The sequence below is a fragment of the Erinaceus europaeus genome, chromosome 21, assembly GCF_950295315.1.
Source record: "Erinaceus europaeus chromosome 21, mEriEur2.1, whole genome shotgun sequence".
NCBI classification, from domain to species: domain Eukaryota; kingdom Metazoa; phylum Chordata; class Mammalia; order Eulipotyphla; family Erinaceidae; genus Erinaceus; species Erinaceus europaeus.
Window position 1 is genome coordinate 4,217,596 of NC_080182.1, and position 26,887 is coordinate 4,244,482.

The window sequence follows — 26,887 nt, forward strand, 5'->3', positions numbered from 1 at the left end:
CAGTTACATTTATCTGCACATTTCAGTCTGGTTTTCCCAGCACCATTTGTTGAAGATTCTTTTCCATTTAACATTGTGGGCTCCTTTGTCAAAAATTAGTTGTCCATAGGTGTGGAGTCTTTCTTTTTGTCATCACCAGGATTTCACCACTGCAAGCCAACTTTTTCAGACAGAAAAAGAGGCATAGGAAGGAGGGAGGATAGCACAACACTGAAGCCTCCATAGTGCGGTGGGGCCAGGCTCGAACCTGGTCTGAGGTTTGTTTTTACCCTCACACCTTGTGCATTTCCAGGAAAGGCCTTTCAATAGTCCTTTTGATCACCCCTTAACTCTAGTCTCTGGCACAGGAGTATTGCTGCTTGCTTGCAGATTTGTTTTGCAAATAACTCTATTTATTTGTTGCTTTATTCAATTATAGTTGTATAACTTTATGCCATACACGTATGACTTTATTATGAAAATGAATACACTCTGTGGTTGAAAGTGAAAGCTATTCCCCAAGAAGAAACTGTAGAACTGAGGTTAAGGGTGTGCTTCCCTGGGGTGGGGAGGGCTGGAGGGGAGGTGGGAAAGGGGATGGGAGAGTCAGCTCACCCAGCAGAGCACAGAGACCTGGGTTCAAGTTCTTGGCCACCCACGTGGGAGCATCATGCAAAAGGGAAGTTTCATGGGCATTGTCTGTCCATTCTCTTTCTCTGTCTCTGCCTCTCACTAAAGAAGAAGGAAGGAAGGAAGGAAGGAGAAAAAGGAAAAAGACAAACAGAGAGAACCCAGGAGTTGGGCGTTAGCCACACACTGGGTTAACTATACATAGTACAAAACACAAAGATCCCAGTTCGAACCCCTGGCTCCCCACATGCAGAGGGGATGCTTCACAGCAGTGAAGCAGGTCTGCAGGTTTCTCTCTCTCTCTCTATCTATCTTCCCCTCCTCTCTCAATTTATCTCTATCCTACTCAGTAAAATGGAAAAAAAAAATGGCTGCCAGGAGTAGTGAATTTGTAATGCTAGCTAGCACTGAGCCCCAGCGATAACCCTGGGGGCAAAGAGAGAGAGGGAGAGGGAGAGGGAGAGGGAGAACGAACCCATAGGGAGTGGTGAAATTGTGCAGGTGCAGGAGAAAACCCTGGCAGCAGAATGAGCATCTGCATAGCCTTTCAGACTTTAAACAACAACTATTTTATGAGAGCAAGGTGTGTGTGTGTGGGGGGGGGGGGTGGAGAAAGAGAGAAAGGGAGGCTAGAGCTCTGGCCTTTCTGGTGCTGGGGGCTAAAATCGGGACCTCAGATTTACAAAGCCTGTGCTTTTTCTGCTGGGCCACCTCCCCGGCCACTCTTTTCAGACTTAAAAAAAGTATTTGTAGTGGTCCAGGAGATGGTGTAGTGGATAAAGCATTGGACTTTCAAGCGTGAGGTCCCAAGTTCAATCCCCGGCAGCACATGTACCAGAGTGATGTCTGGTTCTTTCTCTCTCCTCCTATCTTTCTCATGAAAAAAGAAAATCTTTAAAAAAAAAAAAAAGGTATTTGTTTAGTAATGAGATCAGAGCCAGAGCATCTCTCTGGCTGTGTGTGGGACTGAGCTCATGCGTGCAGCAAGCCTAGCACCCTACACAGTGCACTGCCTTCTGGCTCGTTCCTTTCAGACTTCTCAGCGGAACATACAGCACACACATGGACACACAGCGCGCTTCTCTTACAGGCACTTAATGTGTATGGAACTCTTGCGTGTGGCTCCCGTCTCCCCAGCTGTCGCAGCCCCAGAAGGATGGTGGCGCCACACTGTCCCCATGCCTCCCGTCTTCGGCCGTGGCCTGCGCCTTCTCTCTGGCTGAGGGAGAGTGGGCTGCAGGGCGGCGCCTCTGTCCCTGGTGTCTGACTTCCCCCATGGCTGTCTGCTAGGCCGGTTGGCCTGTGTCACGTGGGCCTGGGGGCCAGGAGATGGAAGGGGCCGGGCCGGGGGCAGGGAGAGGGGGAGCAGCAAGCCTGAGCCTGCTCGGGCGCAGGGGAGCCGGGGCCGGGAGCCAGGAGGCTGGGGCCCTCCACCCACCGCCCAGCTCGGTGCCGCCAACATCCGTGGACTGGGGCCCGGCCCTCCCTCAGTGCCGCCCGGTGCCATCATTTTTTCCTCCCTGACATACGACGGCGGGGAGTTGAGTGGTGTGTTTCATCTCTCTTTAAGAAGAAGTTAAATTTATAACCCCAGCCTCGACCTTCCTTGTAACTCATGTGCTCATCCTGTTAACCGGTTTAATATATGGCACCACTATTTCATTAAACAACATACAGGAATAATTAGTTCAGCAACGATGCCTCAGAACAAAAGCCCTTGATTTAGTTTAACTTTATAAGTTGCTCTCTTTTGATGTGCAAGAACACATCTGGGGTCTTAAAGAAAGCAGAAAGGAAAATAGAAAGCATTTAGTCGGGCTGGGGGTTAGGGTTTTCTGCGCGCAGTGAGTAACCCTTTGGTCCCGGGCCCGCCGGCACAGTGTGCACCCCACAGACACACGGGCCTGCTGCTGGCGGTAGACATGGGCCGGGGGAGGTCTGCTGCACCCTGCCGCTGAGCCTGAACCCGGGCCCGCAGGTTTGCCGGGTATGTGCCACCTCCCAGCTGCTCCTGTCAGGCTTGGAAAGCACAGAGCCCCCCCACACACACACACCTGCTCACATGTCTACACACATGCTCACATCCCTGTACACGCTAGGAGTGAAGAAAGAGGCCGGTGTGTCTCACTCCTGAAGGTGCTCAGCATCCCGCTGGCCTGCACGGTCTTTTCTCCCATCAGGCCTTTCTGCAGGGGTTGTCACGTCATCACGGCACCTCAGGACCTTCTCCTGTCAGAAGAGGACGCTCCAGTAATTTGCCCTGACCCCTGGGCCTTGGCACCACCCATGGGGCCTCAGCCACAGCTATCTCACTGTCTCCTGATGCCACAGAGCCCCCCCCCCGCCCCTACCCCTGGCTCTGCCCTCCATGGGTGGCCCTCTGTACCATCTGCCTGTGTGACCAGCTCTGGGAGTCACTGCCCCTCTGGCTCCTTAGTCCTGACCCTGCTTCGGGGTCCCTTCTCATGAGCTGGTCACTAGTCAAGGGCACGCTTAGGTGGGGCCTTGTCTGAGACCCAAAATATAACCAGGGTTCAAGAAGCAGGCCTTTGAAAGATTTGTTGGACTGAGTTCCACACAGTTCGTTCCAGCTGGAGTTTTTAGAGCCTGTAGGTTAGCTGAGGCAGATTAAGTGGCTCTTCCTCTCCAGCTTTTAGTTTCCAAGGAAGCAGGCCTGACAGCGGGCAGGCAGCTGTCCCATGTCTGCTGGCAGCCAGCGGCTCCCCTAAGCTCCCTGGCATAGCTGCCCCCATCCCTGCTTGGCCGCTCACTTTCCTCCTCCCCGACCCTCCCACCTTGCAGCCCAGGACACTTTATTCTGCTCTCTTCTGCAAGTGAGACCTAGCTGGACAGGTTGGGGTCCTGCTAGGCCTGCCCCAAGCATGGAATAGGTCCAGCTAGACTACTTCTGCCAGGCTGCTGGCCGGAGACTGCAGGCTTCCATGAGTGAGACCGACCCCTCCAGCTGGCCAGTGTCAGTGTTCCTGCCAAGCCTCCGTGGTCCTTGCCCATGGGGTCAGACGGCTCGCCGTGGCCCTTCCCACATGGCACACATGCCCACGGGCAGCAGGTGTGGAGAGACGTCTGGCCTGTGGCCATGCTGAGTGGGCGCTCTGGCCCAGGCCCTCATATGTGTGACATCTTAATTGCCACATTGGCCATGCGGAGAGGCGGTGATCTGTTCCCATTTCACCGGTGGAGGAGTGGAGGCCCCGAGAGATGAGAGTCCACACCCCATTTCAGGTCCTGCACAGAGCGTGAGCCTCTGTCTCCTGCCTGCTTGGCTGGTCCCTGCTCTTGGGGGCCCTGGGACTTGCCATCAGAAAAGGAGGCCTGCTGGGGTGTTTTCACACCTCTTCCACTTGGAACATGTGTCCATTGTTAAGTGCCACTCTCATCCCTTCGCTGAATTTGCCAAGGTCCTGACCCCCCTACGACCCCTTGTCTGTTTCCTGCTGCTCTGACCCTTGAGGCTGAAACTCTGGGACGGCGGGCAGCAGCCGGCTTACCCTCCCGGCTCCCTCCTTGGGGCCAGCAGGCTTCAGGAGGCTCTCCTGTAATCTCTCTATCCACACAGCCCTCATTTTAATTTGCAAAATTGAACCCAGATCGAGAGCAGTAAAGCCAGAGGACGGTAAATATTCATGCCTCAGTGAGCGAGGGTGGCTCCATTACGGTGGGGAGATTGGGAGAATTACCTTGGGGATTATGTATATTCATGGGCCGATTTTTATTTGCGATAGAACATGACTCACAGTGGCCAGTGTGTTACCCACTCCACCCCAAACAGACTTTGCACAAAGCTCATACCCTTCAGCCTCTTGAAAGTCATCTCAAGTGGCTTACCCCCTCCTTCTGCTTCCCCGGAGAAGGGTCAGAATAATAACCACTGTCACACCCGGCCCTGGGTGCCCGTGCAGTGTCTGCTTTCTGCTTTGCAAGATGTGGCATTATTCTGTGCATGGTACAGGTGAGGAGACTGAACCAGAGTGGTCTCAGCATCCCATTCATGTAGCTGTGTCCCTGCCTCCAGGGGGCTAAGACCCTTGACTGCAGGGACTGTGTCTTGAGCTGTCTTCCAGGCTCAGAGCAGAGCAGATGCTCAGAAAATAACCACAAAGCAGGACCTGCCTTTCTGGCCCACATGTGCTGTGCCCTGGCACCACGGATGCCAAACTGTGTCTAGCCTCGAATGCTCACTCTCTGGCCTTCTGCAGAAAAGCTTGTGTGCCCTGGTCTCTAGGTACTGTACTGGACCTGTCGAGCCTCCTGTCTCTCATCTCATTGTCCCTCTAAACCAGGTGATGTCACCATGTCCATTGTCACATTACTGACGTGAGATATGAATAGTAGTTGCGCTCTTCACTCATCTTTATTGAGCAGTGGCTATTTCTTCTTGGCTCACAGGGACCATCCCCAGTCATCCTCCCCACTGCCCAGTGTATGGCCCATTTCCCTAGTAGGGATCGTGGAGGTAGAGCCTCTGGCCCAAGATCACTGGCCGGTATAGAGAATTTGAACCCTGGAAGTCTGACTCCAGAGCCTACTTGAGACTTGTGTTAGGAGGGCATGGCAGCTTGTCCTCAATCAAACGTTCGTTCTGCATGTGGTAGCGTGCCCTGCTGAGCCAGCCCGCCTTCTGGGGTGAAGGATGCATGGAAGGATCTCGAGTCCCCTTGTGCCCAAGGAAGGCCAGGCAGGGCTGCAGCCACCTGTGAATTTGGGTGACAGTCTAGGGGCGACCTCAGGCCAGGTCCCTTGGGTGACAACTAGGGGTGACCTCAGGCCAGGTCCCTAGCTTCTTGGCCCCAGTGTGGGTCGCAACAGGACCTTAGCTGTGACAGCTTTTGTGAGATTTGAGTAGCTTCCAGATGTGGTCTTGTTGGAACATAGCGTACTGCCTGAGCTCCAGTAGGTAGGCGCTCACTCAGTGAGCGTATGGGAGCAGTAAGGTGGCCACAACGACAGGAGGGAGCACGGGAGGATTGCAGGAATTCTGAGCAATCCTGAAAGGCTTCCTGGAGGCAGGAAGCTTCACCAGAACAGAGCAGAGGCAGGCAGTTAGCTGAACAGGCCTGTCACTGCTGCCACTGCTCACTGTGTCGAACCCAGATCCTCATGCATGGTAATATGTGTGCTGTACGGGGTGAGCCACTTGCCTGGTCCCCTGTGTGGGGATTGATATTGGAGATGCTTGTGGTTTGCTTTCAAAGTTGCTATTTTTTTTAAATTATTATCTTTATTTATTTGATAAAGACAATCAGAAATCGAGAGGGGTGATAGAGAGGGAGACAGACGACGCCTACGGCCCTGCTTCACCACTGCAGGCAGGGACCAGGGGCTGGAACCTGGGTCCTTGAGCACTGTGACATGTGCTCTTGACCAGGTGCACCACCACCCAGCTCCCAGTTGTTGGTTTTTAAAATCCTAATACTGAAGATTAAAAATGAGTTTGGAGGGAGTTGGGTGGTAGCGCAGCGCATTAAGCGCACACGGCATGAAGCGCAAGGACCAGTAAGGATCCCTGTTCGAGCTCTCGGCTCCCCACCTGCAAGGGAGTCGCTTCACAGGCGGTGAAGCAGGTCTGCAGGTGTCTGTCTTTCTCTCCCCCTCTCTGTCTTCCCCTCCTCTCTCCATTTCTCTCTGACCTATCCAACAACAATGACGACATCAACAACAATAACTGAAACAACAATAAAAACAACAAGGGCAACAAAAAGGGAAAATAAATAAATTAAAAAAAAAAAAAAAAGTTTGGAAAAGGGATGTGTAGAAAAATCAAGAAAAGGAGGGAAAATATTTGGGACCCCAGTACCAGTGTTTTTGAGATTCCCAAATACACGGCAGCCTCTCCTGCTTAGATAAACACAACTTGGACTTTTCTTTTATATTTAGAAAGCAGACAGACAGACAGAAGGACAAAGGCCAATATGGTGCAGTTCTCACCTCAAGTTAGGCTGAGCCCTGCTGCTGCCTGGAGTTCCTGGGTGGGTGTGGGCTGTGGCTCGTTGGACTGTAGTCACCACAGAACGTTCATTCTGGGGACTAGGAGAGGCGGTGCCCACTTTCTCCTCCCTGGGGAGAGTGGGAGCCCTTCTGGGGATAACTGGGCTGTCCCTGTGCCCAGGCCTCTGTGCTGCCCTTGAGCCTGCACTGGTAGCTGGTGCCCTCGGGCACTGACTGAACAGCTGTGACCAGGTTGCTGCCTAGTGGTGACAGCAGTGAGACAGGGTGACCTGGGGATCCTGGCACACAGCAGTCTGGGGAGGGTGTTTGGCTGGGACAGGAGTCTGATGATGGTCTCTTTCTTTTTCTTGAATTTCAGTCTTTTTGATCCTACCCTCCAGAAAACAGATCAGTTCATGATTCTTTAGTAATGTTTTTGTGAAGCTTAAAGAAACTGGGAAAGCAAGACTCAGAGATACAAATGGCCCAGAGGCAACTGCTATATATGGTCCATATTATATGTCAATATGTTTTATGCCTTGATTATTTGTCTAGCATGATGGAGAAAACATTTTTCCCTGCTGACAAAATCGCCTCATCGATTTGATTGCTGGGGTGCCATTACATCAGCTGTTCCATTTTGCCTGGCCTGTTAGGGGCAGCTAGGTTGGCACTGTCCTCTGACCACCATAAGGGATAGTCCAGTGACCCAGCATCCCTGTGGGGAATTTGCTGGAGGCGGGCTTCTCGGACATAACCTAGGAAGTGGTCAGTCTGTGCAGAAAGGCTGGAGACATGGGGAAGGGGTCTCCCTCTGTCTCCTGACTGCAGTGGGAATGGGTGCTGGCATCTAGGCACCTTGGATGAGTTAGGGTGAGTCTGCTGAAGTCTGGGATCAGGCCTTTGATGGCCTGAGGCCTGGCCTGGAACAGCCCTGCTGCTCGATGGGAACCTTGTGAAGCTGGGGCTTCTGGAAGCAGGCACATCTCACACATGCCCCCTTGAATGCTGTAGTGCTCAGTCTGCCCCACCTCTCTGTCCTCATCTTCCTGCTGGTTCCAGAGGACCAGGAGAGCAGTCCCTTTATGGCTGCTGCCAGGATCCCCCTCAGTCTCCCATTGCGAGAGTGAGCTCTAGGCCAGACTCTAAGCAGGGGGCTCCTGCTCCTGGGGGCGAGGCGCTCGGTGTGCCCAGAGCCCTGCCAGGGTCAGGCAGGCCTGCTTTCCTCCAGCCCTGTTCACCTCTGTTCCCCACTTCTCTAAGCCCAGCACCTTCATGGCCTGGCTCAGACTGGACAGTCTTTGGTTGTTTTTTTTCTTTTTGACTTCAGGGGGGTTCAGTGCTGGCACTACAAATACAATGCTCCTGGTGGCCATTTCCCCCCTCTTTTTCTTTTTTTAAGAGAGGAATTGAGAGTAGAAGGGACGACAGAGAGGAAGAGAGAAAGATAAACGCCTGCAGACCTGCTTCAGCGCTCGTGAAGTGTCCCCCGGGCTGGTGGAGAGCCAGGGTCTCGAACCCTGGTCCTTGGGAAGGTTCTTGCACACAGTACTATATGCGCTTAACTAGGTGTACCACTGCCCAGACCTGGACAGTCAGTGTTCACTGAGTAAGTTAATCATAGGCTGAGTGTATATAGTGAGAGTGGGGGCATTTGCCAGGGCTTTGTTCTCAGCTAGAGACAGACAGACAGACAGTCAGACAGAAACAGAGAGGGGAGGAGTAACCCCACAGCACCAGAGTCCCCTCAGACGTGCTGCAGGCTCGACCCAGGCCTTGCCTATGGCAAAGCAGACAGCCTGCCGGGTGAGCTGTTGTGCCGAGTCAGCTGAAGTGCCCAGCAGGTCTTTATTCTTTAGCAATTCATTTTAGCCAGACAATTAGTGAATGACTTCTCCTTACATGTATGAAACTTTTTGGGAGTCGGGCGGTAGCACAGAGGGTTAAGTGCACGTGGCACAAAGCGCAAGGACCAGCATAGGATCCCAGTTCGAGCCCCCGGCTCCCCACCTGCAGGGGAGTCGCTTCACAGGCGGTGGAGCAGGTCTGCAGGTGTCTGTCTTTCTCTCCCCCTCTCTGTCTCTCCTCCTCTCTCCATTTCTCTGTGTCCTATCCAACAATGATGACATCAATAGCTACAACAACAATAAAAAACAGTAAGGGCAACAAAAGGGAACATAAATAAATAAGAATGTATCCCTTAAAAAAAAAAAAAAAGAGAGCCTTCCACTCAGGCAGTCCGAGCAGAGCGGCAGCCATGGCCGTGCGCTACCCGATGGCCATCGGTCTCCACAAGGGCTACAAGGTGACCAAGAACGTGAGCCAGCCGAGGCACAGCCGCCGGTGCGGGCGCCTCACCAAGCACACCAAGTTCCTGTGGGACACAATCCGCGAAGTGTGCGGCTTCACCCCGTACAAGCGCCGTGCCATGGAGCTGCTCAAGGTCTCCAAGGACAAGTGCACGCTCAAGTTCATCAAGAAGCGGGTCGGGACCCACATCTGCGCCAAGAGGAAGCGCGAGGAGCTGAGCAACGTGCTGGCCGCCATGCGCAAGGCTGCAGTCAAGAAGGACTGAGCCCCCCCGCACCCCTCCCCAATAAACGCTGCGTGTCTCTCGGTCAAAAAAAAGAAAGAAAGAAAGACTTTTCAGTGAAGGGAAAAGGCCTGGCCAGTGGTCCTGCACCCTAACCCGGCTCCCACACGAAGGACACCCCAAGTCCAGCCTTTTGAGTGTGCCCTCTGAGCCCTCCCCTTTGCCTTGCGTGACTCTGTGCCCAGACACACCCCTGCAAGTGGATGCCCAGCATCGCACGGAGTTGACAGTGTTCTGGGCTGCCGATACTGCTGTTACAGACTCTGCCTTTCGTGGGCCGGGTGATACATATGCCTGCTAAATAAAGCATATGTATCACCATGTGCAAGGACCAGGGTTCGAGCCCCTGGCTCCCCGCCTACGGGGGTCAGGAATACACTTCAAGCGTGGTGAAAGCAGGTGTCCGTCTTTCCCTCTTCTCTGTCTCTCTGTCCTATCAAATAAAACAAAAAGGAAAAAATGGCCACTGGAAGCAGGGGATTCATAGTGCTGGCACCCAGCCCCAGCAACAACCCTGGTGGCTCTCAGGCCACTTCTCAGTCTCTGTGGTCAGCATCCCTGTCCCCCGCCCAGGACAGCATGTTCTGGGGAGCTCTTTCCAAACCTGTCCCCCGGTGTGAAGTCTCTGAAGGCAGAGGACACAGCCATGCGCAGCACCACTCCCCTGCTAGCGCTTTCATCCTTTCTCTGAGAGAGGGGAAGGGAAGGGAGACACGCCACAGCAGCACTCCACATCCATCAAGCTCATCTACCACTGTCTGTGATGATCCCACGTGGAGCTGGGGCTCGAACCCAGGGCCACACACTTGGTAAAGAGTGCCCTTCTGGGGGAGCTGTCTCCTGGTCCCTGAGGATCGGTTAACCTGAGGACTTCGGGGACTCAGAGGGCGAGAAAGGCCCAGGGGGCTGCACTCAGTGCTCTGCTGCCCTGCCGCCTGTGTCCTGGGACCTCCTAGCCCCATTCCCAACATAGAAAGGGAGCCTTAGAAGGATCATGAGTCTGTTCCAGGCCCCGAGCTCTGTGTGGCACAGAGGGCAGGGAGTGGGGGGAGGGAGTCAGCACCTTCTTGTCTCTCAGCTCCCCTGCCCCTGAGGCCCCAGGACCCCAGACCTGCCCCCATGCAGCTCCAGCCCACTTGGGGGCTCTCTGCACAGTCCTGAGTGCATAGCTATGGCCGCCTCCCAGCCCGTGGGGTTGGCTCTTTTGGGCCCCCAACACAGAGCTGACTCCCTCGGTTTGCCTCCCAAGGATTCCTGACCCCCCAAAAGTCCAGGGATGTCGTTAACAACAATGAAAGCCCCAGTCGTATAGGAAACAGAAGACTCCAGCCTGGGTGTAATTCAATTTAAAGTTTTATGGGATGACAAATGCATGCAGGGTGGCTGGGAGGGGGCGTCTAGCTTCCTGGCAGCCTCTTGTCACTTTTACGGTTTTCATTGTTGCAGCGACTCGGGGAGGCTCTTACCCAGGATTTGTCTGTGAGGTCGCTCATAGTAGAGGGCCAGGGGGGCTGAAAACCAGATCCACTCCGTGCCCTGCCGATGCCCACCATATGGAGAGCCATGCTGCCCATTGACATCGAAACCTTACAGAAAACAATCCAGTTTCCCAGTTAGCATCATTGAGGTGCCATGAGCGCCTGCCTGAGGGGCCCTTGGGGAGTGGACCTGGGCAGAAGGGCTGAGGACACCGTGGACGTGGTGGTCGGGGGGTTGCTCCCAGACCCTGGACAGCAAAGCATCCTGCACCAAGGGCCTGGCTGTTGCTGAGAGGCAGATCCTGGCCTGGGCACTGGGTGGGAGGCGAGAGTCCTGCTCTTCACTCTCTGATGCTGGAATTGGGCCTCTGGGTGTCCGTCCGTGGCGGCTCTGAGAACCCTCTTTTCCTTTTCTGAGGGAGCAGAAGGGCTGCTCGTTTCTCAGCAGGGATCCTTGAGAGGAAGTCTCCGCAGGGGACAATCAGCCTTTTGTTGAGGCCCCAGTGGAATGTTTGTGGAGAACACATCCCACTACTGGGCAACCAGCACAGTACCCAGAGACAGGGCCAGGTGGGAGGGGAGCGTCTCAAGTGCTGCCAGGCCCGCATTTCCTGGCACTGGTGCCCAGAGGGCAAAGAGCCCAGCAGGAGCCAGGCCTGCGGGAGGGGCCGAGCACCCTCTGCCCCTTCACAGGCCACCCTGCCTCTAAGAGCTGTGACCCCAGGAGCAGGCCCACCCAGCACCGAGGACTGGCCATGGGCTGGCGGGGAGACTTTCTCTACTTTGTCTCAGGGGAGCCGGAGGCGGCATGGGCTCCAAGGGGCCGCCCCAGTGACCGAGGAGAATCCCATTAAGATGCAGCAGGACGGCACACTTTATCTGGCTGGCAGCCATGAGAGCACCTGCAATGCCAACTGCTGGAGAGAGCATGAGAAGAGAGCATGGCACTGCTGGGGGAGGGCATTTCCGGAGTCACATCAGAGGAGTGGTTAAGGCCTCAAGAAACTAAAGATGGATCCCCACAGCAATATTTCCCATCCAGCCCCTTCTGCCGGAGAAACTGCACGGTGTGGTTGAGGAGCGCAGGAGTGGGCACTGCTACAGCATCGTTTACAGCTGCAAAGACCAGCAGCCCATGTGCCCACAAGACAGGGCATGCATGAGTGAAAGGGGCATCTTCGCTAAAGAAATACTATGCATCCATCAAAAAGAACACCACAGGGTTATGTTCTAAGAAATGCTAGGTGACTTTGTCGGGCAAACAACACAAAGTATAATTATCCAAAAAAGAACTTATTGAGCCAACTGTTGCATTATGTGGCCTGTCACTGAATGAAATATCTGTCACTAAATGACAAGTGACTCTCAATATGTCCAGATGTCAAAATCATCATATAGGAAGCGGGAAGATGACCCAGCAATAGAATGCCCACCTCACATGAGGGAAGCTCTGAGCTTGGCCCCTTGCACCACACAGGACCAGCAAGAACTGCATAAATGGTGGGGCAGAGTTATGTGTACTCATTCTCTCTCTCACACACCCCTTCTCCGTCTGAGTTAGGTTGAGGAATCGGCTCACTGGTAAGCAGCTCGTAATGAGACCCTGAGTTCCTTTTCCAGCATCACATAAGAGATTTTAAAAAATACCAAAGGAAGCAGGCAAGTAGTGACTTAGGTCACCATACCAAGTGCATAAACTAGCAGATAGATGTCTGTGACCCAGACACGAACACGTGGTGTGGCTGTATAGACAGCCAGGCCAAGAATTCCCGAAGGTCATTGCCACAAGGGGTTGAGGGTGGGGAATGGAGCTGGGAGTCTGCAGCTCGACCTCAAGACTTGAAGCAGGAGTGACAGAGTTGCAGTGATCAGCTCCACGTAGTGGGGAGCTAAGTCGTTAGTGAGCCATTGGGGTCCCTGTGTCTTTAAGCAGCTTTCAGTTCTCCAAATGGAAATGGGTGGGTTGAACACCCAAGTGGATCTGTCAGCCTCCTCTCCAAGCCCCCACAGCAGTGCCAGGTGAGCTGGTCCTGACCCAGCGAGGTTTGCTGCCACCCCTGGGGGCCCACACCCATCTCCCCTTGGGCAGAGTTCCGAGCTGGGCTTTTTGTGTGAGATGCGATTAATGCATTAGGCCCGGGGGATGTCTTATCTGTACCCAGCCTCACTCAAAGAAGAGGGAGCGACAGAGCGGCCAAATTGAAACCTTATTAAGCAAAATTGGTTAGGTCTGATGGAGCCAAACCTAGACTGATCTTTAAAAGCTTATTTCATTTCCCCCCTCTGGTCTGAACCTCTTTGAATTGAAGTAACTGATCCTGCTGTAAGCTTATTAGTGTCAAACCTTGTGTGTTTCTTTTCCTGGGCGATTTACATTTTATTAAGTAATGATGAAGCTGCAAGGTCCCAGCCCTTGCCCGTGGCACAGCCACCAGCTTCCAGGCTCATTAGTGGAGCTGGAATGGTTGAGAGAGGCCCAATCGCATTACAGCCAGTACCTTGTTACAGAAGTCTCTGGGCTTGGTGCAGGGTGTCGCCCGCTCTGCCTGGGCATCTGTTGATTCTGTAGAACGCCAGAAGGGCCCCCAGGACTGCTATTCCTCTGTGTAGTGTGGTGACAGCACTAGGCCTGCCTGTCTCTGACCAGCAAGAGGACGGATACCACCCAGCTCCCTGGAGCAGTGGGGAGCGCAGTGGTCTTGCCTCTGGTCCCTCCTGCCAGAGGCTTCGGTCACCCCGGAGGCATCAGGTCACCTGGGCCCAGCTTCCTGCAGGTCCTCAGGCTGCTGAGCATCCCTCTGCAGACACTCAGGAAAGCAGAAAGAAACACAAAGTGTGTGGTCTGGGGCAGACAGGAGGGGTGTTCTTTCGTTCTCTCACCTGCACGGTCAACAGATACTAAGTGCTCTGCACCGGGAGTGGCGTGCTCCCTAATAACTGCAACCAAGGCTGGCCGGGAGGGAGGAGCGAGGCAGCTGAGAAGTTGCTTCTGAAACCCCCACTGGGCTTGACCAATGGGTGGCTGGAGCTGACCTTGGCCAGGGCGACCGAGGTGGGCAAGTGGAGTTAGGAGGCCGGGCTGCCCCAGGCTCCAGGCGGGGCTGACTGGACACATCCCCAGCGTACCCAGAAGTCCCTCTCCCAGGAACTTTGTGACTTGATGAGCACAGGCACCCCTGTTGTTGGGCACCCAGGCCTCACATCCCCTGACTTGGTGGGGCAGGGCCTCAGCGCTCGGCTTCAGGCCAGCTGGTCAGGAGACGAGGCCAGGCCCGCCCCTGCAGCCCAGCATTTATGTCCCAAGTCTCAGCCTCTGTGCTTTGTGACCTTGGAGACATTTAAAAAACAAAAACAAACAAAAAAAACCACCTCTGTTTCTTCATCCATAAAATTGAATGTAAAAATATTGACCTGCCTCGGAGGGTTTTATGAAGAATAACTGAACCAGATGATGGCAGACCTCTTTTGTCTGTCAGAAAGACCCAAACTGCTTAGCAAGCATGAACTTGAGTTTGAAAAAAATTGTTTGCTTGATGTATTTCTCCCTCCCTGGACCCCCTCCTCCTCCAGTGCTTGGTGCCAGTCCAATGAAGGACCAAGGAGAGACTGGCCAGCCCTCCCCTGGGGAGCCCAGCACAGGGGCCGGGTGAGCGCCGGGCCTCCCCATTCTGTGTCTGGCCTCCTTAGCCGCCATTCTGACAGCACCCAAGGAACCCCGGGCTCCTGGGGTTTCCCGTGCCTGCTGCTCCGGGCTGGAGCTCACTAGGTAAGGTGTGTACACGACCTGCCTTCCAGCCCCCAGAGTTATCTTTGAGCGATGCATGAAGGCTGGGGACGTGCGTAAGTACAGAGGTGAGGCCTCTGAGTCCCGGGAGAGTCCCCGGTACTGAATGTCAGCGCTGAGCAGTGCTGTCCCTGCCCAGCCTCTCCTCACCTATCAAATTGAGTAAGTGCATCTTTTAGAAAAAGCCCAAGTGTCCTTCCTCAGCTCAGCCCCCAGTCTGGCTCTGGTGACTGCCGTCCTGTGAGGGTGCGGGCTCTTTGCTTAAGCTGCCCCTGCTCCCCCTGGCCTTCTGCCACCGGCCAGCCCCTGTCACCCCTCACAAAGACAGTTCCTTCCCTCCTCTGCACCTCAGACCTGCTCTGCTCCTTCCTTGGCCTGGGAGCCCTGTGTGTGGCTTCCTCTCTGCTGGCTGGTCTCTGCCCCAGCTCTGCCTCCTTAGGGAAACCTTCCCTGACTACCCAGAAGTCAGCTTCTCAGTTACTCTCTCTCATGGTGTCTCCTTGCAGTTTTATGGTTCTGTGTTGATGCGTCAATTTAATCATCAGTGTCTGTCCTCCTTCCCAGCTGAGCAGTAGGCTCTAGGGAACCCAGGCAACTTCTGCCACCCCACCCCCAACAGCGTTCAGAGCTGGGAAAGGAGAGGCCTTAATAAATAGGTGTTGAGTGATTGCAAATGTGGCATCTCAGCCACTCGCTGAGGCTCCTGGTCACCCCCGGAGAATGTGTTGTTGAGAACATGGACAGAGGCCTCCAGAGTCCTCACAAGGTGAATGACAGGAAGGAGAGCCATTCCCTCCACTCCCTGGCAGGAGAGAGTGTCTTCTTCTCCCCGGGGACACACACGTTCCCAGCCTGAGTCTTGGGAGCGTGTCGGGCCACTGCCGCTCTGTGCCAACGCCGTGCCATCCGCCTGCGTCTTGGAAAGGCCCCGTCCCCATCGTTATCTGCTTCACAATTTCCTGTCTGGGCCCTTCAGATCTTGATTTGTAGTTATTTCTTTCTGCTCTGTGTGATGCCCTCTTAAGGCATTCTTTATTATTTCTGTCCTCAGCACACGAGCCCCTCTGGAAAGCAGATTTGCTGGGGATAAAGCCCGTGTGGGGTCGGGCTGGGGCAGAGGGGCCCAGGCGGGTCTGCGGGCTGGGGCTCTAGAGACTCTGCCGGGAGGAGTGTTGCGTGGGAGGTGTTCCTTTTCCAGAGGCAGAAGCCATCTTCCTCTTCCGGGGCACTGGGTGTGTCACTGGCTCGGCCAGCAGCCCCTGTGCCAGGCAGCGAGGGGGCCGCCACCAGTAGAGCACAGCCCTTGCACCACAGCTTCTCAGAGGGGTTATGCCAACTTGATGAACAAAAATGAAGAGATGGGGCACGTTGGCAAGGCAAGGCTGGGCCGTGTTGGAGAAAGTACACGTCACTTACTCACCAGGGGAGCTGAGGGCCACTCTCCGGCCTGTGTCCCCCAGAACCCTGCTTAGTACCAGGCAGAGTTCCATGTGAGACTGAAGTAGTGATTTCCAGCAAAATCTAGAAACAGCCCCCGTGCACCACAACAGGCTTCTGGATGGTTCCTTGCTCTGTGTGAAACATGGCGTCAGCACTGAGTGAACTTCAGGGCAGACAGCACTGGCACAGACTCAGTTCACAGACTCACAGGCCATCCAGAGGGAGGAGGGGGAGGGGGAGACGATGGGAGGGGAAGGGGGATTACCGGGTGATCTCACTCACTCCCAGATGGGCTCTAGGAAACAGCGCAAAGGGCCGAACAGGATGAAGCCTCGAGGACCATGGAGTCTGGAGGGAAGGGGCACTCAGGAGGGCTGTGGTGGGACAGGTGTGCTGGCACCTGTCTTGGGGAAACGTGCAAATGGACCCTCCTGACAAAAGCAACCCCTAGACCGACACTCCTTCTATACTGGAGTTGGGAGGAAGAAGAAAACCTTCACAGAGCAAAGCAAATGATTGGTCAGGCCCGTGCACTCCACGAGGCCTGCACAGCAAGCATCTCCATGGACACACACACACCCCAAACAAAAGGGAGGCCAGGAGGTGGCTCAACAGTTGAGCACATGCTGTGTGTGTGAGGCCCTGGGTTCAGTCCTCAGCACTGCCTGTGATGGGGCGGGGGAGACAACAAAAGGAAGACGCTGCATATCAGATTCAAGAGCGAGCTCACTTCTCACGGGGGGAGGGGGGGAAAGGTGGGGTCTCCGCTCCAGGGTGGATGATGAGCTGTTTATTCTGCTGTCGCTGGAGCCAGTACATCCAGAGTAAGCTCCTTAGAGAAACAGCCCTGTCCCGAGTGGACCGAGAATAAGGCCCTTCCAAGAGGCACAGGGACAGCCAGGACTTAGGGGTGAGTGGGAAGCACCGAGGAGAAAGAACCTCACAGCCAAGTGCAGAGGCGAGAACCCCAGAGAGCGCAGGGCACTGTGCAAACATCCAGGGCTGTGGCTCGCAGGGTTGAGAGTTGTGGCAGAGGGCTCCAGGGAAGGCCTCCAGGAGCCAGGCCAACAGAGGGGGCGCTAGGAATCAAAGCAGCCCTCCCACCCATTCCCTGCTTCACACACACAGAGGTGCTGTTCCCTGAAGAATTCCAGGGACTAAAGGCCCTGCCCGCACAGAGCCACTGGGACCAGAAAGTGCCGTGGTGTAGACCATGAGGCTGGTGCTGGAGAACTGGACCCTCATGTGTGTTCTAGAAAGCTGGGGGTGGGGGGGGGGGCTAGAAGGGTTGGGGTTCAGGCCCCATGTCACTGGGCAGACACTTAGAGAAAGGGCATTCTCCAGTTACTCTGGGGCACATTCCTGACCGTCTCAGCTTCCCGTCGCCCCCACAGACCGTTTCTGAGATGTTTTATGTTTCTTTCTGATTGATCGGGGCTGTGGCTTCTGACACTGCACGTCTCACTTTCTCTGCCCCCTGACCCCTCGGTGAGGTGGTTAATGGTCTTTAAACAAACACCCGAGTGTTATGGCTCACCGGGAGAGGCCCGGGCTCCCGCGCCTACCACTGCCGGCTCTGCACCCCAGAGGACGGGTGCGCCCCCCAGGGGTCACAGTGCTCTGGCTTTCGCCACGTGTGGTGCCGGGCTTCTGAGATGCAGCTTCAGGGAGTGGAAATCTGTGAGCGTGGTTTTGTCATCGCGACAGCAGGACTTAGCAAAACACGTTTGTTCACTTTGTGGTGCCAATTGCTGTCTTTTCTGCCCGGCCCTGATTTATAGGTGGGAGGGTGTAGACTCTGCCCAGCGCGGTAGCCCCCGGGCCCCCTCAGTGGGAGGGAAGCTCAGGTTGCCCTGAGCCCAGCTCCTAGGTGACTTCAGGCCTACCCCGCCTGCCCCTTTACCTTCCCCACCCAGTCCCTGCCCGCCTGGAACCTCTTCTGCACTCCCCTTTCTAGAGCCTTCATTCTCGGCACCCCACATGGATTTTTTTCCCTGTAGCTTCTGGTGTTAGTGGCTGGCAGTGCAGCAGGCTGTGTGTGACTATCTGGTGTTAGTGGCTGGCAGTGCAGCAGGCTGTGTGTGTGACTATCTGGTGTTAGTGGCTGGCAGTGCAGCAGGCTGTGTGTGTGACTATCTGGTGTTAGTGTCTGGCAGTGCAGCAGGCTGTGTGTGTGACTATCTGGTGTTAGTGTCTGGCAGTGCAGCAGGCTGTGTGTGTGACTATCTGGTGTTAGTGTCTGGCAGTGCAGCAGGCTGTGTGTGTGACTATCTGGTGTTAGTGGCTGGCAGTGCAGCAGGCTGTGTGTGACTATCTGGTGTTAGTGGCTGGCAGTGCAGCAGGCTGTGTGTGTGACTATCTGGTGTTAGTGGCTGGCAGTGCAGCAGGCTGTGTGTGACTATCTGGTGTTAGTGGCTGGCAGTGCAGCAGGCTGTGTGTGTGACTATCTGGTGTTAGTGTCTGGCAGTGCAGCAGGCTGTGTGTGTGACTATCTGGTGTTAGTGTCTGGCAGTGCAGCAGGCTGTGTGTGACTATCTGGTGTTAGTGTCTGGCAGTGCAGCAGGCTGTGTGTGACTATCTGGTGTTAGTGGCTGGCAGTGCAGCAGGCTGTGTGTGACTATCTGGTGTTAGTGGCTGGCAGTGCAGCAGGCTGTGTGTGACTATCTGGTGTTAGTGGCTGGCAGTGCAGCAGGCTGTGTGTGTGACTATCTGGTGTTAGTGTCTGGCAGTGCAGCAGGCTGTGTGTGACTATCTGGTGTTAGTGTCTGGCAGTGCAGCAGGCTGTGTGTGTGACTATCTGGTGTTAGTGTCTGGCAGTGCAGCAGGCTGTGTGTGTGACTATCTGGTGTTAGTGTCTGGCAGTGCAGCAGGCTGTGTGTGTGACTATCTGGTGTTAGTGTCTGGCAGTGCAGCAGGCTGTGTGTGTGACTATCTGGTGTTAGTGGCTGGCAGTGCAGCAGGCTGTGTGTGTGACTATCTGGTGTTAGTGGCTGGCAGTGCAGCAGGCTGTGTGTGTGACTATCTGGTGTTAGTGTCTGGCAGTGCAGCAGGCTGTGTGTGTGACTATCTGGTGTTAGTGGCTGGCAGTGCAGCAGGCTGTGTGTGTGACTATCTGGTGTTAGTGGCTGGCAGTGCAGCAGGCTGTGTGTGTGACTATCTGGTGTTAGTGGCTGGCAGTGCAGCAGGCTGTGTGTGTGACTATCTGGTGTTAGTGGCTGGCAGTGCAGCAGGCTGTGTGTGTGACTATCTGGTGTTAGTGGCTGGCAGTGCAGCAGGCTGTGTGTGTGACTATCTGGTGTTAGTGGCTGGCAGTGCAGCAGGCTGTGTGTGTGACTATCTGGTGTTAGTGGCTGGCAGTGCAGCAGGCTGTGTGTGTGACTATCTGGTGTTAGTGGCTGGCAGTGCAGCAGGCTGTGTGTGTGACTATCTGGTGTTAGTGGCTGGCAGTGCAGCAGGCTGTGTGTGTGACTATCTGGTGTTAGTGGCTGGCAGTGCAGCAGGCTGTGTGTGTGACTATCTGGTGTTAGTGGCTGGCAGTGCAGCAGGCTGTGTGTGTGACTATCTGGTGTTAGTGGCTGGCAGTGCAGCAGGCTGTGTGTGTGACTATCTGGTGTTAGTGGCTGGCAGTGCAGCAGGCTGTGTGTGTGACTATCTGGTGTTAGTGGCTGGCAGTGCAGCAGGCTGTGTGTGTGACTATCTGGTGTTAGTGGCTGGCAGTGCAGCAGGCTGTGTGTGTGACTATCTGGTGTTAGTGTCTGGCAGTGCAGCAGGCTGTGTGTGTGACTATCTGGTGTTAGTGGCTGGCAGTGCAGCAGGCTGTGTGTGTGACTATCTGGTGTTAGTGGCTGGCAGTGCAGCAGGCTGTGTGTGTGACTATCTGGTGTTAGTGGCTGACAGTGCAGCAGGCTGTGTGTGTGACTATCTGGTGTTAGTGGCTGGCAGTGCAGCAGGCTGTGTGTGTGACTATCTGGTGTTAGTGGCTGGCAGTGCAGCAGGCTGTGTGTGTGACTATCTGGTGTTAGTGGCTGGCAGTGCAGCAGGCTGTGTGTGTGACTATCTGGTGTTAGTGGCTGGCAGTGCAGCAGGCTGTGTGTGACTATCTGGTGTTAGTGGCTGGCAGTGCAGCAGGCTGTGTGTGACTATCTGGTGTTAGTGGCTGGCAGTGCAGCAGGCTGTGTGTGACTATCTGGTGTTAGTGGCTGGCAGTGCAGCAGGCTGTGTGTGTGACTATCTGGTGTTAGTGGCTGGCAGTGCAGCAGGCTGTGTGTGTGACTATCTGGTGTTAGTGGCTGGCAGTGCAGCAGGCTGTGTGTGTGACTATCTGGTGTTAGTGGCTGGCAGTGCAGCAGGCTGTGTGTGTGACTATCTGGTGTTAGTGGCTGGCAGTGCAGCAGGCTGTGTGTGTGACTATCTGGTGTTAGTGGCTGGCAGTGCAGCAGGCTGTGTGTGTGACTATCTGGTGTTAGTGGCTGGCAGTGCAGCAGGCTGTGTGTGTGACTATCTGGTGTTAGTGGCTGGCAGTGCAGCAGGCTGTGTGTGTGACTATCTGGTGTTAGTGGCTGGCAGTGCAGCAGGCTGTGTGTGTGACTATCTGGTGTTAGTGCCTGGCAGTGCAGCAGGCTGTGTGTGTGACTATCTGGTGTTAGTGGCTGGCAGTGCAGCAGGCTGTGTGTGTGACTATCTGGTGTTAGTGCCTGGCAGTGCAGCAGGCTGTGTGTGTGACTATCTGGTGTTAGTGGCTGGCAGTGCAGCAGGCTGTGTGTGTGACTATCTGGTGTTAGTGGCTGGCAGTGCAGCAGGCTGTGTGTGACTATCTGGTGTTAGTGGCTGGCAGTGCAGCAGGCTGTGTGTGTGACTATCTGGTGTTAGTGGCTGGCAGTGCAGCAGGCTGTGTGTGACTATCTGGTGTTAGTGGCTGGCAGTGCAGCAGGCTGTGTGTGTCTGCTGGGATCCAGGCAGACCGGCCAGAGCAGCGGTGTTTGGCTGGGGCTCTCAAAGCCCCAGTCTCTGCCTCCTTGCTTTCCTGAATGTTCCCTCTTGCTTCTGGCCAGGTGGTGAAGAAGGTCAAGTCCATGCAGATGTTCCACCTGCCCGTCACCTCAGCCATGCAGGGGGACCGGCTCGGCATCTGTGTCACCCAGTTCGACCCCAAGCTGCTGGAACGGGGCCTGGTGTGCACGCCCGAGTCCCTACACACCATCCACGCCGCCATCATCTCCGTGGAGAAGATCTCCTACTTCCGGGGCCCCCTGCAGACCAAGGCCAAGTTCCACATCACGGTGGGCCACGAGACTGTCATGGGCCGGCTCATGTTCTTCAGCCCTACGCCCGACAGCTCTGACCGGGCACCTGTGCTGGACTCCTTTGACTTCTCACGGGAATACCTCTTCCAGGATCAGTACCTCTGTCGGGACTCAGCGTCGGCAGGGCCAGACAACAGGGAGGCCGACGGGAAGGGGGGCCAGACCCCAGACAGTGGCTGGCCCCGGCAGCAGTGGGCCCTGGTGGAGTTTGAGAAGCCCGTCACCTGCCCTCGGCTGTGCCTGGTCATCGGCTCCAGGCTGGATGCAGACATCCACGCCAACACGTGCCGCCTGGCCTTCCACGGCGTCCTGCTGCACGGGCTGGAGGACAGGAACTACACCGAGAGCTTCCTGCCCAGGCTCAGGGTGTACAAACGGAAGCAGAAGCACGGCCTGGTGGAGCGGGTGAGTGCCCTGTCCCCGTCCCCGCCCCCGTCCCCGTCCCTGGTCCCTTGTCAAGCCTGGGTCTACGTGGACCCTTCAGAGCCCCAACCCAGCTGAGGGAGCCCACTGCAGCCTTTGCCACCCAGTACCCCTGCCCTCCCTTCTGTAGGTACTAGAGGGAGAGAAAGAGGAGACAAGGAGAGACGGGGAGGGAGGGAGAAACACCACAGCACTGCTCCACCGTCCATGGAGCTTCTGTTGGTGTTGTCTGTGGTGCATCCATGATGCTGGGGCTGGAACCTTGGGCCTCACACATGGCAAGGTGTGTGCTCTACTGAGTAAGCTATCTCCTGGCTTACCCTGAGCTTTGCCTGCAAGGATGGGCCCCCGGTGTAGGCCCGACTGGGGCATGCCTGTCCTTGGTCTGCAGGCTGGGGGAGCAGGGGCTCATGGTGGTGGAGAGAGTGCCAGAGAGCAAGAGGTGGGGCCAGGAGGGGCGCAGGGGCCCGGGCTGCTGACTTTGTGGACTGTCTGGAGTTCAATGTCACGGGGTGCGGGTCTTTAGCACAAGCGTGTGGGAGTCTAGCTCACAAGCCTACATTAGGTGAGTGAGTCTGTTTCTTGTGGTGCACTCCACAGTGCCCCAGGACAGCCTTCTTTCAGGTGGCCCTACACCCCCACCTCTACCCTCTGCCCTGCAGCTCCCATGGGCCGCCATCGGAGTGGATGTCCTTGTGGGCCTTTTACCTCTGCTCCTCGCTCCAGCTGCCTCTTGGGCCCTTCTCCTGTCCTCCAAGCTCTCTTGAGTAGCAGTCCCTTCTAGAGCTGCTCGCAGGCCCAGAGCTCAGCCAGTCTGTGGGGTCACCCTGCGTGGTGGCCGGCGTGTGCCCTGGGGCAGGGTCTGCCTTCCCTCTGCTGCTCGCTGGGCAGAGGACTGGCCTTTGTGGACGTCGGCATCCTCGTCTGCAGAGCAGTGGCGTGTGTCGCCATGAAGAGAGTCTCTTTACCCCATGTAATAATAGTTTGGGTGCCCTTGTCAAAGATTAGATGTCCATAGGCGTGTGTGTGTGTGGGGGGGACACTTTTCTTATTCAGAGTCCAGGCAACCAGGACTCCCAGCCCAGAGGCAGTCTGACTGGAAGCCAGCTAGGGAGAAGTGAGTGAGGTCACAGGCTAGTCGGGTCAGGATTTGTACCCAAGACCCACTGGCTAGTGAGCCCAGAACTTTGGTGATCCAGTCAGTTTCTGCTGTGGACTGGATTTTATCATCAAGATGTCCAGAATGTGTTCCTTTGGCTTTGAAAGTGCAAGCTCAGTTCAGTGCACCCTTGCATATGATCTGGACGGATATATGGATATAGATCAGGGACAAGATTTTCTGTCTGTGAGGTACTTTAGATGTTTAGCCTGGGACTCTTGCCCAGCTAGAGGGAGACTGTGCTCTTAAGAAGCTGGCGTCTCCTTGGGGGAGTCTTTCTGCCTGGGAAGACAGGGGAGGTGCTGGACTTGGGAACCAGATGAACTAGTCTCAAACCCTGGCCATGCTGGAGGGCGCCATGCTAGCTCAACGTCCCCACTCACTTGAGAGGCAGAGTCTTGACCCTACGGGGCTGTTTGGCAAGAGCCACCCCAGCAAGAGGCAGGCCTGCCTGTGGCTGCTGGAGGGGACTTCTGGGAGCAGTGTGTGACTGGCGGGCTGGGCTCGTTCCCAGATGTGTCCCCGAGATGCCCAGCTGGGTGTGGATGTCCGCCACACTGGTCACATGTGCCTGTGGCCCAACCTCACATCTTCCAGTAGTGGCAAAGTGTGTGCATCATGGGAATCTCATGGGACTACTGGGGGGGTGTACAGTGGAGCTGGGGGAGGGGTGCAGGTAAGGTCTGCCATCAGTGTTTGGGACCTGCTCTGCTTGCCACAGTCTGTGGCCACCTGGACACCCCAGGACAGTGCCGGGCAATCAACCCAGAGCCTTGTGTTCCCACGATCCCACCAGAGAGGTGGCCAGGGAGGTGGTGCAGTGGCTAAACTGTTGGACTCAGTGTGAGGTCCTGAGTTCGAGCTCCAGCATCACAAGTACCAGAGTAATTCTCAGGTTCTCTTTCTTTCTCATTACTTTTTTTTTTTTAAAAGAGAAAGAGGTGTCCAAGGAGCCAGTATTTTCATTGCTTTTATTTTAGAGAGGGAAAAAAAAGATACTCAGAGAGGAGCAGTGCAGAACCACAGTGCTACCTATGGGGCTCCCCTGGTGCCTCCACGGTGTCCTGTGTGGCGCCAGAGCCCGAACCCAGGGCCTCCTAACTCCTGACCACTCCCACAAGCGTCTCACTCACGGCCCCAGGTCAGTGCCCCTCCCCCCCCCCCGCCATCCTCTCCCATCCACAGAAGGACATGGTCTCTGCTCATCTTGCACTGGCCCTGGGCTCATTCTACAGGTGTGATCAAGCACCTTCCTGGTAGATGTGACGAACTGTCCTCTGTCGCCTTGACTCACTGAGGCCCAAGGGTCGCATCTCAGCAAGCAGCCATATCCCAAATCTGACCATCGTGAGCTTCTTTCCTCTGGGCCTGGCTCCGCTGAGAAGTGAGCCTCTCAGAAGCTCGCTTGGGTCGCAGCCTCAGCGGCACTTATCGCTCTCGTGAAGGACTTCTGTGACCCAAAGTGGGTCCTCTCGCTGTGTGTGCAGATGCTCCCAGGCTGTTGTTTCTGGGGCAGGGCAGGGGGTGTAGAGTGCTCACGCTGGAGAAGCCCTCTGAGCACAGGGTCAGTCAGAGCCTCCCGCAGACCAGCTGGCCGCTCAGGGCCCCTCTCACCCCTTCTGCATGGCAGCTACATCCCGAACCCCAGGCGCCCCCAGTGGAGCTGAGTGAGCCTGTGTCACTAAAGTCGTGAACTCCAGGGGCCGAGCAAGTGGGGCAGGTGAGGGCAGGGCTGGTGGTGAGTGTTCTGATGGTCCTCCTCCACACCTCCTCCCACCCTCCTCTCTCCACAGCCCACGAGCTCACACAGCCCCGACCAAATCATTTTCATTTTTTCTAATTTTTGAAATTATCTATTTATTGGAGGGACAGCTAGAAACCAAGAGGGAAGGAGAGATGGAAAAGGAGCGAGACAGAGAGACGCCTGCAGCCCTGCGTCACCACTTGCAAAGCTTTCTCCCTGCAGGTGGGGACCGGGGGCTCCAACCCAGGACCTTGCGCACTGTGACGTGTGTGTTCAACCAGGTCTGCCACCACCCGGCTCCAACCAAATCATTTTCTACAAAACAAAGGTGGCCCTGCCCATTCATGCTCGGCAGTCTCTGGGCCCAACCCACAGCCAGGCTCAGGACAGTGTCCCGTCCACGTAGTGAGCCACATGGCCCTGATGAGGAAGCTGGCTCCCAGGTGTGGCATCAGAGTGAGTAACTAGAGAGGCCAGAGCTGGAGAAGAGGACCAAGCCGTGTGTTAGGCTGAGGGCTTGGGGTCTGCAGGCCTAAGACCTTGAGGGACCTCATTTTCCCTGTGGGACAATCAGGCCATGCTGCTGTCTCATGGGGCGACCTCAGAAGGGAAGCCAAGCCCGGCTGAAACACCCAGGAGCCGGTGTCCATCAGTGGCGCCATCTTGGCTTTTCACGTGGCCTTTTCTTGGAGCTCTGTGCCCAGCTGTGTGGCGGCAAGAAGCTGGCACCCCTTCCTCCCCAGGGGGTCAGGTAGGGGTGCCAGACCCAGGATGGCAGGCACCCACTGGCGCCGGACAGGGAAGGCCTCGGGGCTGGGCCAGAGGAGCCTGTGGCGGTGTGGGCCCAACCGAGTGTGAACGGGCAGACGCCAGGTGGAGCGCTGGCTGGCTTTGAAGTCTGCGGCGGCCCTGGCTCCTGGCTCCTGGCTCCTGGCTCCTGGCTCCGTGCTCGCCCCGCTCCAGTGCTGATGGCTTGTTCAGTGTCCCCAGGGCACCGGGAACACGCTGCCAGGGGGGCCGGCTGGCTGCACCGCTCACCCCAGCCTGCCACTTACTCAGCTACCTGCCGCTTCTTGTCCGTCTCAGGCCTTTGTCCAGCCAGTTGAAGGCCCTGTCGGCTTTGGGGTCACCTGAGAAGAAAAGTCCCCCAAAGCAGAGCTAGAGAAGGGCCTTTCTTCGTAGCAGAGTCAGAGGGCTGTGCTGGTGCCCTGGCCAGTCCCAAAGCCTTGGCGTCTCTCTACCCTCCCTCCCAAATGACAGTGTTTGCTGAAAAGCCCAGTTGCCTCCCTTTGGAAGCTGCTTGTTCGGAGGGGAGGAAGGAAGGAAGGAAGGAAGGAAGGAAGGAAGGAAGGAAGGAAGGAAGGAAGGAAGGGATGGAGGGAAGGAAGGAAGGAAGGGAAAGGAAAGGAAAGGAAAGGAGAGAGGGAGAGATGGGATTCAGGCAGCTTGGTGTGGTGTAGAGTGCTGATGCTGGGTTGGCTGCACTGAGAAGGTGCTGGCTGGTTTAGTCCTGATCAGTCTGCCTCCTTCCCACCAACACCCACCTTCACCTCCATCCTCCTCCAGCCTGTTTCTTCTTCAAAGGAGCCATGGTGGGGATCGTGAGATCTCGTGTGCCCGGGCCACACGTGGGCCTCGCACGCAGCGAGTGCTCAGTGAAAGGCCTGCTCCGTGTTCCTCTGTTGAGAGTGCTGCTGCGTCAGGGAGCTGTGCTCGGCACCCCACCGGCAGCTGCCAGCAGAAGCCTGGTCTGAAGCTGTGTCAGGGTGAAGACTGGCACCAGGAGAACAGAAATAGGGAGGAAGGGGGTGGGGGCAGGGGGTTGGACTCGTCCTCACTGGGGGCCCAGGCCCTGACTAGCCTGAGAACTTGATACCTTGATGCCCTCAGGGATGCCCAGAGCCTGGTCCACCCTCAGCGGCCTCCTCCTCCTCCTCTTCCTCCTCCTCCTGAGTCTTGAGGAAATAGGAGCTGGGAACTGAAGGTGGGAACCCTTTCCTGGGTTCACACCTGAGACTCATGAGGATGATTGTGGCTGACACAGAATCTCACCTCAAAAGCCTCACCTTAGTGGGCAGAGCATGTAAGCTCAGTGGGTAGAGCACGTACGTTGCTGTGTGTCTGAGGTCTTGGGTTTGTTCCCTGCACCACCTAGGAGCACCATGGACAGCACCCAGAGAACTTCACAAATGGTGGGCTGGCACTTCTGTTTGCTTGCTTGCTTGCTTGCTTGCTTGCTTTATTAGGGGATTAATGGCTTACAGTCAACAATAAAATACAGCAGTTTGTACATGTGTAGCATGTCTCAGTTTTCAGCCCCCTCTAGGTCCTCCTCTGGGAACAGTACATTGGTCTCTCTTTCTCTCCTGTTTATTTACGATGGGCTGTGAGGCTCGGGAGGCCATGTG

The 26,887-nt window shown here is 55.8% G+C and overlaps 2 protein-coding genes across 4 annotated transcripts in view; both read left to right on the plus strand.

The window, feature by feature from the left end:
* The window catches only part of EEFSEC (eukaryotic elongation factor, selenocysteine-tRNA specific), a 247,760-nt gene that overhangs the window by 185,941 nt on the left and 34,932 nt on the right, over positions 1-26,887 (plus strand). For all 3 annotated transcript variants that reach the window (XM_060180298.1, XM_060180297.1, XM_007526878.3), the window contains one exon: positions 20,902-21,558. In XM_060180298.1, coding sequence (XP_060036281.1) covers positions 20,902-21,558 — 657 coding nt within the window. The remainder of the gene's footprint in view (positions 1-20,901; positions 21,559-26,887) is intronic.
* On the plus strand, positions 8,535-9,408 carry LOC103116905 (large ribosomal subunit protein eL36-like). The gene has a single exon (XM_060180216.1). It carries the CDS (start codon positions 8,747-8,749, stop codon positions 9,128-9,130), a length of 384 nt encoding a protein of 127 aa, XP_060036199.1. The 5' UTR covers positions 8,535-8,746; the 3' UTR covers positions 9,131-9,408.

What these genes read in the sequence shown, in the direction of transcription:
- LOC103116905 (XM_060180216.1), top strand. Translation starts at nt 8,747, where the DNA reads ATGTATCCCTTAAAAAAAAAAAAAAAGAGAGCCTTCCACTCAGGCAGT.